We start from the raw sequence: 12,441 nt of genomic DNA, 5'->3' as shown, positions 1-12,441 counted from the left end.
TTTTTAAATAGGTGGAAAGGGAGTGTAAAGTTTTTAAAGGTTGTGAAACTTGAGAAAAATGCTACAGAAGATTTTGGATTAACCCTGACAAGTTCAGTGAGGCAGGCAAGAGATCTCTAGGTGTGTCCTGGAACCAATGTACCTGGCAGGCTGACAGACTGACTCAGTGTCCTTTGCTTTGACAAAATGATTGTTAACAAGGTAGAAGCAACTGCAAAAAGTTGCTCAGAGCTGGCTCCGGTACGCAGAGCAACCCCATCTCCTCGTTCTATTTGTTCTCTTTACTTGGACTGAATGGAAGAACAGAATATTACAGTTGATCCATTAGGAGAGCAATTCAAATGCTGCTCTCTTACGTTACAGAGAGCCAAAACTGATGCTGTTTCAGGGTAATACCAAATACACTACAATTTTCTCCATACAGTGTTAGCTCAAAGAGGAAAAAAAAAATCTAAGCCTGAAGCTTTGAGAAAAAGTACAAAAATCATGCTGCAGGGAAAAAAATTACATGTCTTAGACTGAGGGGAAACTGATATAACAAATACTTAAAAAAAATCAAACCCCCCAAACAAGAAAGATGATAGATATAACATCGCTCAATTGTAGTCAGGACCAGTGCTTGAGATAACTGACTTGACTTACTAGTTCTCTCATAATATTGGCATTTAATCTTTAACATGTTATCTTTGAGATGTATGAATGCTTAAATTTCTGTCAACACAAGATAAACAATACTGAGCAAAATGAAAACTGGACCAGAAAACTGCCACAAAATTTGTGGCCCTGTTTCAGTTGCCTCTAACCAAACTACACTGTCAACTCATAGGGTTAAGGCAGTTTGTCTCCGAAATATCTGGATATAATGGTCCTGGGCTGGTTTTGGTGCACCTCATTCTGTAATGTCTTCTTTTCTGAAACATTTCCAAAAACAAAACTAAGTTTATTCTTTAGCAAGAGAGGCATTTATTACAGGTAAAGTTCTACCCTTTCTTGTCATAAAGGAAGAAAACTTATACCCTCTTTGAAAATATTTTCTGTTTCAAGAGACAATTGAGATCGACTTGAAGAACACTTCAGAAAAAAAAACTAAGCTTTTTAAAAATCAATATATAAACTAACAGCTTTGAAGTAACAGAGTGTAAAAACATCACTCACCTTTGTTAGAAATCAGACACTCTATGCTTATGTTTGCTGGTAAATGTTGTATTGCTCTCGCAGTACCAGAAAGACCTGAGAAGGTTTTTTTGATTCTTTCAGGTCAGACTGTCAACTGCATGATTGTTTTGAATAAAACACAGGCTACTGCAACAGGATCGCTGCCTGCCAGATCACGTTGCACATTTTCAGCTGCAACAACACTACAATTTATAAGTTAAGAAATGCAATTTCATCTGAACATGAAAAACATTTTAAAGTCAAGATATGTAAATTTACTGTCATACAAGGAATGCCATTAAGTTTCCCTTCTACACATTCGGGTGAAAAATTTGTTAAAAAGCCAAGAAACAAAAAGCATAAAATCTGTAATAGGCAACAATATACAAAGTTTCAAATATAAAATTGAGACTTGTATAGTTTGTTATTTGCATTTTTTTCACAAGAGTAAATTAAAAGAACCACACATCACTGAACTTCTACACAAGCTTCTTGTGTTTCAATGTCATTTATTGAGGAGTGAATGAGATACTGTCAGACATGCCAAAGAGACTTCACATTCAAGGGCTGGAAGCTGAACAGCTTTCCTCATTGAGTCACTGTACAAGTTGTTTTTGGGAATAAAAAGTGCGATCAATGAGGTCTTCATGCTCGATGTTTGTCTTCAGTTTTTCGTATTTTGATCTACTAAGTTGTTGGGCAGAAGGACACTTTCTACCCTACAAAGACTCACACTCCAATTAATACAATTAACACTAGATGTAGAGAAACGTTTATCTGTTATAACGTACATCTACTGCTGAAGATCTTATGTCTAATGAGAAAATTTGTCTTGTTTCCCTTTCACCATCGTATGGATGGCTTATACCGTTAGAAAAATACTCTTCAGTGCTATTGTAGGGTTTACAGGAAACTTCTTCCATGTGTGGGATAGAAACCGATTTAAACACCGTTCTGAAAGAATGCTTCTCCCTGCTGCCACTGCCTGTAGGTTGCGGAAGAATGGCCTACACGCACTACAGTTCTGTTTTTACTCAAAAAAGAAACAAAAGAAACCTAAACAATAGGGTAAACGTTTATTTGGAGTTAGTTTTCTTGCAGATGATAATTAAGGCCCTTCAAGCAGAGTTTAGGAGCTCCTGTATGGCTGCCTGTTGATCTGCATTGAGCTGTGATATGCATTCTGTCCACAGTCCTCCGGATGTCTAGAAAACAAATGAGAAGTGGTCTTTATGCAGGCTGACAAGCATCCAAGGCACATCCCAAACTTTCCTATGTTTACAAAGCTCAAAATTCACTCAGCTTATTCCTGTAATATATATGCCCTAGAGAAGAGACTGACATTTTCAGTTACACGCGGTGCTACAGAGGTTCAACTCGAGATGCTCCAGAAGGCTGAACGGCAGCAGAGTAATTGATTTGAAACTCCTGGGAACTCCCTATAGCTAAGTGGGTCAATTGACAACTGAATGAATACTTTTATGTTAAGCACAGCCTAAATCACTTGCTCTGTGCTGCACTGACATTAACAGATCAATGATCAAGCCAAACTGAACCCTGCCTCCATGCGAGAGTGCTTTGGGCACTGGTGCAGCAGTAACACACTCAGGGCACTGATTACAGCACAATGTGCTACGGATGCTACGTGTAGATGTGCAAAATTCTGCTGCCAACACACAGCATTGCTCTGTAGTGGAAGGAAAGGTAAATTACATCCCAGAGAGACCTACACAGCATTTATCTGGGTAAATGTAAACCCATCATCTGTGTTACCACAGCCCTTAACTGAGACATCAGCTTCTAAAGTCACCATCAGCAGGCTGGTTCTAATGGTATCAGTATATGCTGATAATTAAACAAGATTGGAAAAAGAGTATTTATTCATTTATCAGTAGAGGCTGGAAGCAACTGGCACCCTGCTTTCTTGAGGACAATGACAGGAAAACAAATTGGAGGTGACTGAACTATAGGTCTTCAGATTGGCCTTTGAGTTAACAGTATACTTGAAGTAAATTAAAAAACCACCAGCTTAATTTACATTTGGTATATTTTACATTCAGTTATATTATAATGCCCTTCTCTCTCACATTTAAAAACAAAGTGGATTCACAAAATTCAAAACCAAAGGCTCTCAAATTAAAGTTTGTGGTTTCTAGTTCTAAATAACATTAGGCATTTAGATTCTCAATGTATGATGAAACACTGCGAAATTAAATGTGTATTTCTGAAAAACATTTAAATTGATACTTCACACTGAAATATTTCTGGCCTGAGATTACCTAAGCATGAGGAAAAAGGTTTATATTCAATTCCAATTACGACCATAATATTGCTCATGTCAGACACTGGCAGTGAAACAGCCAAGTCTTTCACCTGAAATCTGGGAAGCAGCAGCAGGCAGACTTGCTAGCAACTACAGAGCCTTTAAAACTCCTATCATAGGATGAAACATTTACAGCACTTTAGTAAAGACAAAATATTATTTGTGAAGAAAGACAGGATTGTTATCAGCGTGCTAAAATTATACTTTTTAAAAGAGATGACTTTTTTTCCTCCACAGTCTGAAGGTAAATCATTTAGCCAATGCTGAAGTCTTGTTTCACATTAATGTTCCTGTCATTCCTGGCCAAAACAAAACTTTGCTGTACACAACTAATCTACACATTTATAGGCCATTGTATTGTTAAGAATTAATTATTATCTAACCTTGATGATTTGAGGTAAAGTGAACAAATGCATTAGCATACCCTAATACAAAGTCCTATTCCCAGACTTTCACCAAGGATCTGTATCTGTCAGCCAGAATCTAGAGCAGCACTTACAACATCTTCACTTTGAAACTTCGCTCAATTGCTTTCTCTTTATGCCTTCAGAATTGTAACAAGTCATTTTCTACCAGACATAATGGATCTGGCAGGCTGATACACTCATCCAAGTGAATCCTTTCCAACATCAAGTATTCCTAAAATTCTTGGACAATAATTGAAGAGCTCCCTGTGTTTTTATGAGTGACATGCTTGCCAGTCACACTTCTTTCTAGCATTAGGTGCTACATCCACCCAACAAGATTTGGCCCTGTGTCAGACCTGCCCTATTGCACTATCACAACACTGTAGAGAAATGCTGCTTAAACACTTGGACATCCCCATCACCATTAAGTTACTCATAGCATAAAGGAAGTAAACCTTAAGGCAGTTCCCCAAAGGAAGGGGGGCAGTCACGAATATTTGCAATGGTCTAAAAAAGGCAGTAGTAAATGACTTGTGGTTTGCACTCATTTTCTAGCACAGGATCCAAGCCTCTGCTATACTAAGTAACTTATCACAGGGTGCTGGGGACCCTTACAAAAAAAGTATCTTGAATCAAATCCTGCAGTACACAGTTCATTGATAAAAGGACACAGAGATTTCTCTCCAGATTTTAATTTCTGTTTCAGAAAAAAATCCACAAAAACCTAACACTAGCTTGCATGTTAACTGCCTAGCTGCACATACCTACTTTTTTTTTTTTTTTCATTAAAAAGCTTTATTCAAGTACAAATTTCACCAGGTTTTATCATTAATTATTCAAGGAATGCCCAAGGATCTCCAAGAGCACTGGCTGAAGTGTTATTCTCCACGGAGTCAGTGCTCTCAAAACTGGCTTAACAGTTTGGTTACTTTTGAAAACAGATTCTGAATGTTCCCTCTATACTAAAGCAAGCATTTATTTACCTGCACTTGGCGAACAACATTGGCCAGCCGCTTGGTACATGGATCTTCATGTTTGATAGCTTCATGAATTTCACCATCCGCAATTATACCAAGTATTCTGGGAAGGTTGGAGTTGTTGGGACCGAGGACAACTGGGTTATTGCTGTTACAATCAAAATATATACAGATACAAATAAATTAATGTTTAGCTAATCAATGTAAGCATTTTACATGTTAGTCGAGTGACTTTGTATGATCTTATTGTAAAGCTGCTTATTTACATTTAAGTTTCACACAGTTGAGTAAGTACACACAGCTTTTTTGCCAGCTGACAGAATGTTCCCACTACTGTTAATATTTAACCAGTTGATTCTCTAATCAGCCAAAACTTTATCAGAAAGAAGTTCCGAACTTTACAGAACAGCTGAGTTCCATGCAGATGGAACTGTAAATAATGTGACAGAAATGCTCTGCCTAAAAGGCCTTATTCCTCTCTCTCCTCTGGTCTGTCAGTAATGCAAGGGGGAAACTTGCATGACTCTCACTGACACAACAGGCAAGCAGTTCTGCTCCCTCTTTCCAAGCCAAATGTTGGAGTAGGAGTACTAGCAACCAGCAATCTCTGTGGAAAATATTATCTACCTTCTAGCCCTGCCACCTACCACTGCTGTAGCACAGAGGCTGTTGAACGTAGGACTGGCAGATCTCCAGGGAAGTAGGTGGCCAGGCTGAGCCATCTGCACAGAGATGGCTACAGAAGTACACTAGAACTGCAGTTCCCCATTTCTATATACCTGTGTGCATGCCCACCTGTCAGCACTATTATGGAGTCTCTGGACAGCTGTTCTATTACCAGTCTAGGGACCTCACTTGACACCACTCATTTTGAGACTTCGCCTCAATATTACACCAAAACATAAAAGATATTCACAAAGTAGATGAGACTGTAGGAAATCTAAGTTACTTCCTTCATATTTATTTCCTAAGACGTAATACAGTGCCACCTATAATGTGGCTACTACATAACGCCTCAGAGGCTGACATTCTTTCATTCAGTTATGAAGTGCAACTTGCACCCATACTAGAGTGATTATCTTTTTTTTTTGTTTTTTAATCGAGTGACCTATGGGAGGGAGCACAAATCTAAAGAACAAGCTATGCAACAAGATGCTTTCAATAGTAACTGAAATAATTATCACAAACTTATTGAGGGAAATAAAACTGCACCATGAATTTATCCACATTATTTCTCTATATTTCACTTTGTTGATGCTCTAGCTTTCAAGGAGCAAAAAGCTGCAAAACTACTTCAGAAGGTTAAAAAAAGAAGGCTGCAAGAGCATGCATACTGCTCTTAAATAAAAAGAATGATCAGTTATTAGTGCTGATATGTAAGAAGAGTATAAAAAATTTTCCTGAAATTTTCTGTAGAAGTTCTCTGATGATCCTTTCCCACCATGTACACATAAAGCAGCCAGGTTCTTTTTCCAGCCATACAGATCTTTGTCAGGATGAGGAGAATGACTATTGAAAAAGGCAGCACTAACATCAGGGAAGGCCTTCCAAATTATCTTTAAAACATATACGGATTAACTTGGCAGTTTCTCAGTTTTGGAAAAAGAATGCCATGAAAAAGAAGCCTGCACACAGGCTTACTTTCTGCATTAGTGCGATGACTTTGCCTTACCTCTCGAGTAAGTCACACAGATAGTTGAAAGTATGAACAGCTTCTTCTTTGTCTTCATGAAGTGGAAGCCACGATAACCAGTGTGGGAGGACTTCTTCAACATTTATACAGTCAGGCTTGAACTTCATTATCTTTCCTACAGCTGAAATGCAGTTTTCTGTTGCATTGACATTCTCTTTGGTTTTGGCATCTGGTGACTGAATGACTCTCACCAGCAATGGAAGCGCCTCTAATGGTTAAACAACACAAGAATAAAGTTTAATGCATGATGAAGAATGCTTTAGTAACATGACAAATTCTACATGAGACAAGAGCATGTATAAAACCAATACTTTTTGTGACTCAAATACCAAAATCCAATCATTTCAACGTTCCACTACTAGGTTCTTCTCTGCTCAATAATTATCATATGAAAACCAAACAGATAAATAATGCTCTTCAAGGAAACACAAGAGAACAGCTACTGCAAGAGTTTGATTTTTCTTTAGAAGTTCAAGAAAAATAAAATCTTCCCATGTCTCTCAATTGGAGTTATGCAATCTAAAATATACAAGACACTGTAATTCCTAAGTAAAAACATAGATAACAAGCATTATCTTTTTAATCGAATAGGCTCTACAAACACAGGATGAGGAAAAGCACTGCTAAGGAGACAGTTATAATAATGTGAACTGTAGTGCATATGCCTACAGCGTATGCCTACTGTACATCTATGGCCTGTGTGCACATACATATATAAAAATATATATAAATAAAAATATATCTATTTGTATGTATGTATGTACACATTCACACCTCCCACCACCAAAAGGTGCCCTAGGAAAAGCTTGTAGGAGTAATCTCATCTGGTGAATCAAGCTAGTGTGGTTTAGATTGCATAAATCAAGGAAAGGAAATGCCTTTCAATGAAGGAAAAATGCCAATTCTCTTGCTGGGTTAATTGCAATTACATTTTTTATTAGTCACATGGGTAACCACACGCACACTTCTATATGAACATTAATGTCACATGTTTAGTTACTAGTGTCCATGCAGACTTTAGAGTGCTCTGCATGCATGCAGAACAACTGTTATTGTGTTCTTCTGCTTAAATAAAATGCTAAAGAGGTGAAACTCTACATCAGCACAGAAAACAGGTTGTGGAATTGTGCAGAAAGCACACTTCAGAATAACTCCAATTACTGAGGAAAAGTAAGATCTTGCACTACTGCATTTTGATAAGTAGCAGCTTTGCAGTTAAAGAATACACAAAGACACTTGCTATATTAACTCCACTGAATTATATTTTTGAAGAATTCAGCAGCTATGGAAAAATATCATTAACCCTAAGCTAGACAAGGATACTTTCATGGGGCTGATAAACATTACAGAACTGCAGAAACACTGGTCATCAGATCCAGTAGCTTGTATATCAAATGCAGGATAATAATGCCGGATTATTCTGCAAAGCAGAATTTGTTTCAAAGAAGGCTACAATGTCCAGGCAGGCTGGGTCTGCATTTTGCACCTCAGGTTTTCATGACTGCTGAAGCTAAAACTCATCTATGTTTCTTCACTCCCTAACACTAATGGATGACCGTGTAGGTATGTGTGTCCTTGCAGCTGTAAAATTAAGAGACCATCAAAATGAATCAGCATAATTTCCTCCCTACAGCTTAGCAGACAGATAATTTTCTTCTTATCTATACAATAGACCCATTCCACATAGGTGTTGGGTTAGATATTCCTTAAAAAAACCTTTTGTCTATGAAAGACCATGTTTTATAAAAATAATAGGTGTTTATCAAGGACTAACTGCTCCGCCAAGTTCTGAGACCACTGATGTGATTTAGGAAGAAGCCCTTGCAGTTGATTAATACAATTTTCACAGAGAACAGATGATTATAGTCTTCCACCAACATAACAAATAGAAGCAACATTGATGGTTGCATCAATTGTAACCTTGTAACCTCATTTAGAAAGTTACATAGTTTTTCCTTCCATTTTATTTCTTTGCTCTTTACTGATTCTGGTTTTAGTGCTTTTGGTTCATCATAATGTAGCTCATGTGCCATTTACAAGTTCTCTCTATATTCCTCTATTTTTTCAACTGACTACCAAAAATGGTTCATGTTAATAAATTAATACATCTGCTTTTTCTTAACATACTGCTACAAACTTGCAATAGAAAGATATGTCAGCGCTATATATCAATCAATAAAGAAATTAAATTATAAATAAAAGCTCACAAACATTACGTTTTTCAGAGAAGACAGCAAAACCCATGGGGTAGAAAACTTCTCATGCCATGGATTTGCTTTGTTTCTAATCACAGCACATCTTCATCTATTAAAATAAATCACAAAATTCTTTCATGTATGTACAAAAGGATTTAGAATACTTTTGAGGTGCCTGCTAACAAAACATATGCTTAAAGGAAAAAGGCTATTTAATCTAAAGTTCAATGAAAGAAGAAGCCGAGTGTCTGGGTTTAATCAGGGATTATTTGTTCAAATACTAAGAAAAGGATCAAAGATGCCACAAAGTTTAAGAGGAGTAAGGCAAATTCTAATGAATGAAAAATAAAACTAAGATTTCAACAGATGTTAAAAAGCCCCAAAAGTTTCAAAATTAGAACTGTCTAGACAATTCTAAATGTTAATGCTCTTAATGTGCCACTGCTGCTTTTTTTCTTTCTTTTCTAAAAGACACCTCATCCTGATTGTTACCATGTAACAATAATTGACATTAACAATGAAAATTACAACCCTGATTGATGTAGATAAGATTTGTGTTAAAGTCATGATTTATCCCTAGCAGATGATTCTTATTTTCTTACATCGTTTAATTCAGCTTTCATTAAAGATTCATGTGAAACACATATTTAGTTGACTAAACATTTTCTTAAAAAATAGGAAAAAATTCTGATAAGGGATGCTACTTAGTGTGCAAAATTAACTCTGGTGAATAGCAAAAAGAGTGCAAGCAGACAATAATTTCTTTCAATTTAGGATTAATTTGAAGTTTTAGAGAAACTCAAAACATTCAGAAAGAAAGCAGACCAAGATAAGTACTATCACACTCATTTCACTTCTTATTTAACAGAAATTAGGCGCTTTCTTTATATATAACAGGAAAGCATAGAGCCTCGTTAGGTGTATTCTAGGCTATTCCATAATAGAGATAATTTGTATAATTCTTCCAGACATCCAAGTGGTTTTGCACTAATATGGAACCCCTTTAGTATTAATAAAAAGCATCTACAAGACAGGCGTGTATCAGAAAGCTGTTCTTTATGAAATTAACATGTGCATGTCAGACCATATCTTAAAAAAGAATATGTTAAATAAAGTTTGCTAAGCAGTAAGTGCTGCAACAGAAGTGCTAAGCAGAATGATAATAAAAGCTGAAGGAATTCAGATACTTTATTAAGCCATCATTAGTCTACCACACAGGTTATACTGGCAATCTATTTCACTGCCATGGGGAAGAGACCTCATCAACCAAAAGTCAAGTAATTTTTAAGTTCGTTTGCTCCCACCAAATCACACATTCAAATAGTTTTATCAGATGCAGGTACGTACCTGGGCAAAAAGGACGGTAGCTGTCCCCCCCGAATTGTGCCATAACTCCAACGCCGTAGGCAGCTGCTTGCCTGACCTCTGGGCTGTTGTCACACACTGACTCCAGCATTGGCCTCAGGAAGTATTCCGCGTACTTGAATGAGGCTGGGCTGCAGTGCTCTACAACGTCGTCAAAAATGCACAGCCCCCACTGCCGGTCTGGCCACGGCCTGTGTGGGCACTGCATCAAAAAAAGGTAACATTTGGGACACCTTAAAATTTTTATACAGCCAATGAGTATATCAACAGAACAAGCACAGGAATGGTGGTCTAGTACTTGTGTTAAAAGCTTCCTGGATTAAACTGAATCCTACAAACATGTAATTGTCTGCAGTCACACTTGCAACAATATCATAAACAAAACAAAATTGAGATGCCTATCTGAACTTATTGAAAGAATAATGATCTTTGGCCAAATCCTTTCCACCTCTATTTCACACTCCATTACATATTTTAATCTCAATTTTTCTCCAAGAGTCTGGAACACTTTTTTGTCCCTTCTCTTGAAATTCATTTTAGAGAACATTAGACACTCTCAGGGAAATTAAATTTCTCAAAACAGTTGTACGTGTCAATGATCCTAGGTCTTGCAACCAAAAATTTTGAGTACCACAACAGTGCAGCTGCACAAAAAGCATAAGGTAATCACTTCATTCTTGATCCAGAATGATTCTTCAACCATGTCTATTTCGTAAAACAGGAATTACTACGTTTTATCTACCAAGTTGTCTAAGATTAAAGCATGGAAAGCCTATTAACCCATCCGAAAAAAAAAACAATTAAATTCAAATCAAAGGAAAGCAAGGTACTTACAATTAGGTTGACAATTAGTGGAAGTAACCTTTCAAACCATGGCAGTACCTTCTCCTTATAACTGCTGAATATTGAGTGCAAAATGTCTGATACTTTAGTCAAAATATAAACGTCACTGTCATCCTGAAAGGAAAAGGATACAATTCACATTCAGACTAATTATCTTTAAAATAGCGGAACTCACATGAAATGCCAAGGTGTCCCAACTAATGGAATAAAGTTGGTTTGTGACCTTTTTTGTAAAACAAAAGTTTTCAAGTTCACTATTTCAACTGTTAGTATAATTACAGAACGATAGAATCACAGAATGGTTTGGGTTGAAACAGACCTTGAACTTAGTCTAGTTCCAATCCCACTGCACACATAGGGACACCTTCCACTAGACCATGTTACTCAGAGCTCCATCCAATCTGTCCTTGAACACTCCCAAGGATGGGGCATGTACAACTTCTCTAGGTAACATGTTCCACTGCCTCAAGGCACATCCATTTGTTACTGATTTCCTTTGGGACACTGAGGCACTGAATGGAATTCTATTGATATTGCAATCCAGTCAATTCCTTATCTGGTGAATAGTCCATCCATCAAATCCATATCTCTCCATTTAGTGACAAGGATCTATAGTGTGTAACCCTGTCAAAGGCCTTGAGGTAAGGGCTACATAAACATACTCTGGGACCAAAGGTATATATCCAAATGTTACTGATTACCATATGGTAATTTTGTCCATATGGCAAGTGATATTCTGGTGCCACTCCTTTCACAGGGTAATGCAGACAAGCCTTCCTTCAGACTTTACAGAAAAAATACAGCAAACATTTAAACATTTAAAAAAACCATGTTGCAACTCTGTTGCAAAGTATGGATTCAGTTTTTCTGAAACTGCTGCTTGCTCACATTTTCTTTCATTATCAGTACAGAATGAAGCATTAAAAAAAAAAAAGATTAACAAACCATCCAAGTCACCGTCTACAGGAACGAACAGTAAACATTGCAAAGAAAGGAAGGAAAATCAGGAAAGGGTCTTGGTTCAGAACCTGAATTTTGTTATTTTTTTATTCCAAGCAGTATGAAGGCAACAGAAATCTATCCTCCTGAATGCTGGCCTAGTGTTCTCAAAGGAAAGGGGCTCAAAACCCACATTGTTATTAAAGACAGTATTTACACATAGGTGCACGATTTCCTAAGATACACTCTGGAGTCTACATACAAGTTAAACTCCTGTAATCAAGCTTCACACCTGCATTGTGTGGCAAAAAAAAGTTTTAGTTCTTAAATTTACTGAGTATCTTTTGCCTCATGTTAGGAGCAGAAGTGATTTGTTATTCTTTATTACCCTCTCCATACCAATAATGATTTAGTTAAACTATCATATCTCTTCTACAATCGCCCTCAAACTAAAAAGTCGCTTTGGTATTCTCTCCTACAGAAACACATTATGTCAGCTATTTATCCTGCCATCCTTTGATACTATTTCTGGGCTATTCTTTTT

At 37.0% G+C, this 12,441-nt stretch overlaps 1 protein-coding gene across 1 annotated transcript in view; it reads right to left on the bottom strand.

Annotated features, from left to right (window-relative positions):
* Positions 1-2,208: 2,208 nt before the first annotated feature.
* IPO5 (importin 5) overlaps positions 2,209-12,441 on the bottom strand; it is a 43,076-nt gene continuing 32,843 nt past the window's right edge. The window contains exons 22-26 of the mRNA XM_027880330.1: positions 10,950-11,072; positions 10,098-10,317; positions 6,535-6,763; positions 4,869-5,010; positions 2,209-2,360 (exon numbers count right to left, since the gene is read on the bottom strand). Of these exons, the coding sequence (XP_027736131.1) occupies positions 2,274-2,360; positions 4,869-5,010; positions 6,535-6,763; positions 10,098-10,317; positions 10,950-11,072 (801 nt within the window). The 3' untranslated portion in view covers positions 2,209-2,273. The remainder of the gene's footprint in view (positions 2,361-4,868; positions 5,011-6,534; positions 6,764-10,097; positions 10,318-10,949; positions 11,073-12,441) is intronic.

The sequence above is a fragment of the Empidonax traillii genome, unplaced genomic scaffold (genome assembly GCF_003031625.1).
Source record: "Empidonax traillii isolate 1590-97213 ecotype Southwest subspecies unplaced genomic scaffold, ASM303162v1 scaffold68:size1967880, whole genome shotgun sequence".
NCBI lineage: Eukaryota > Metazoa > Chordata > Aves > Passeriformes > Tyrannidae > Empidonax > Empidonax traillii.
This window is presented reverse-complemented; position numbering and strand designations above follow the sequence as displayed.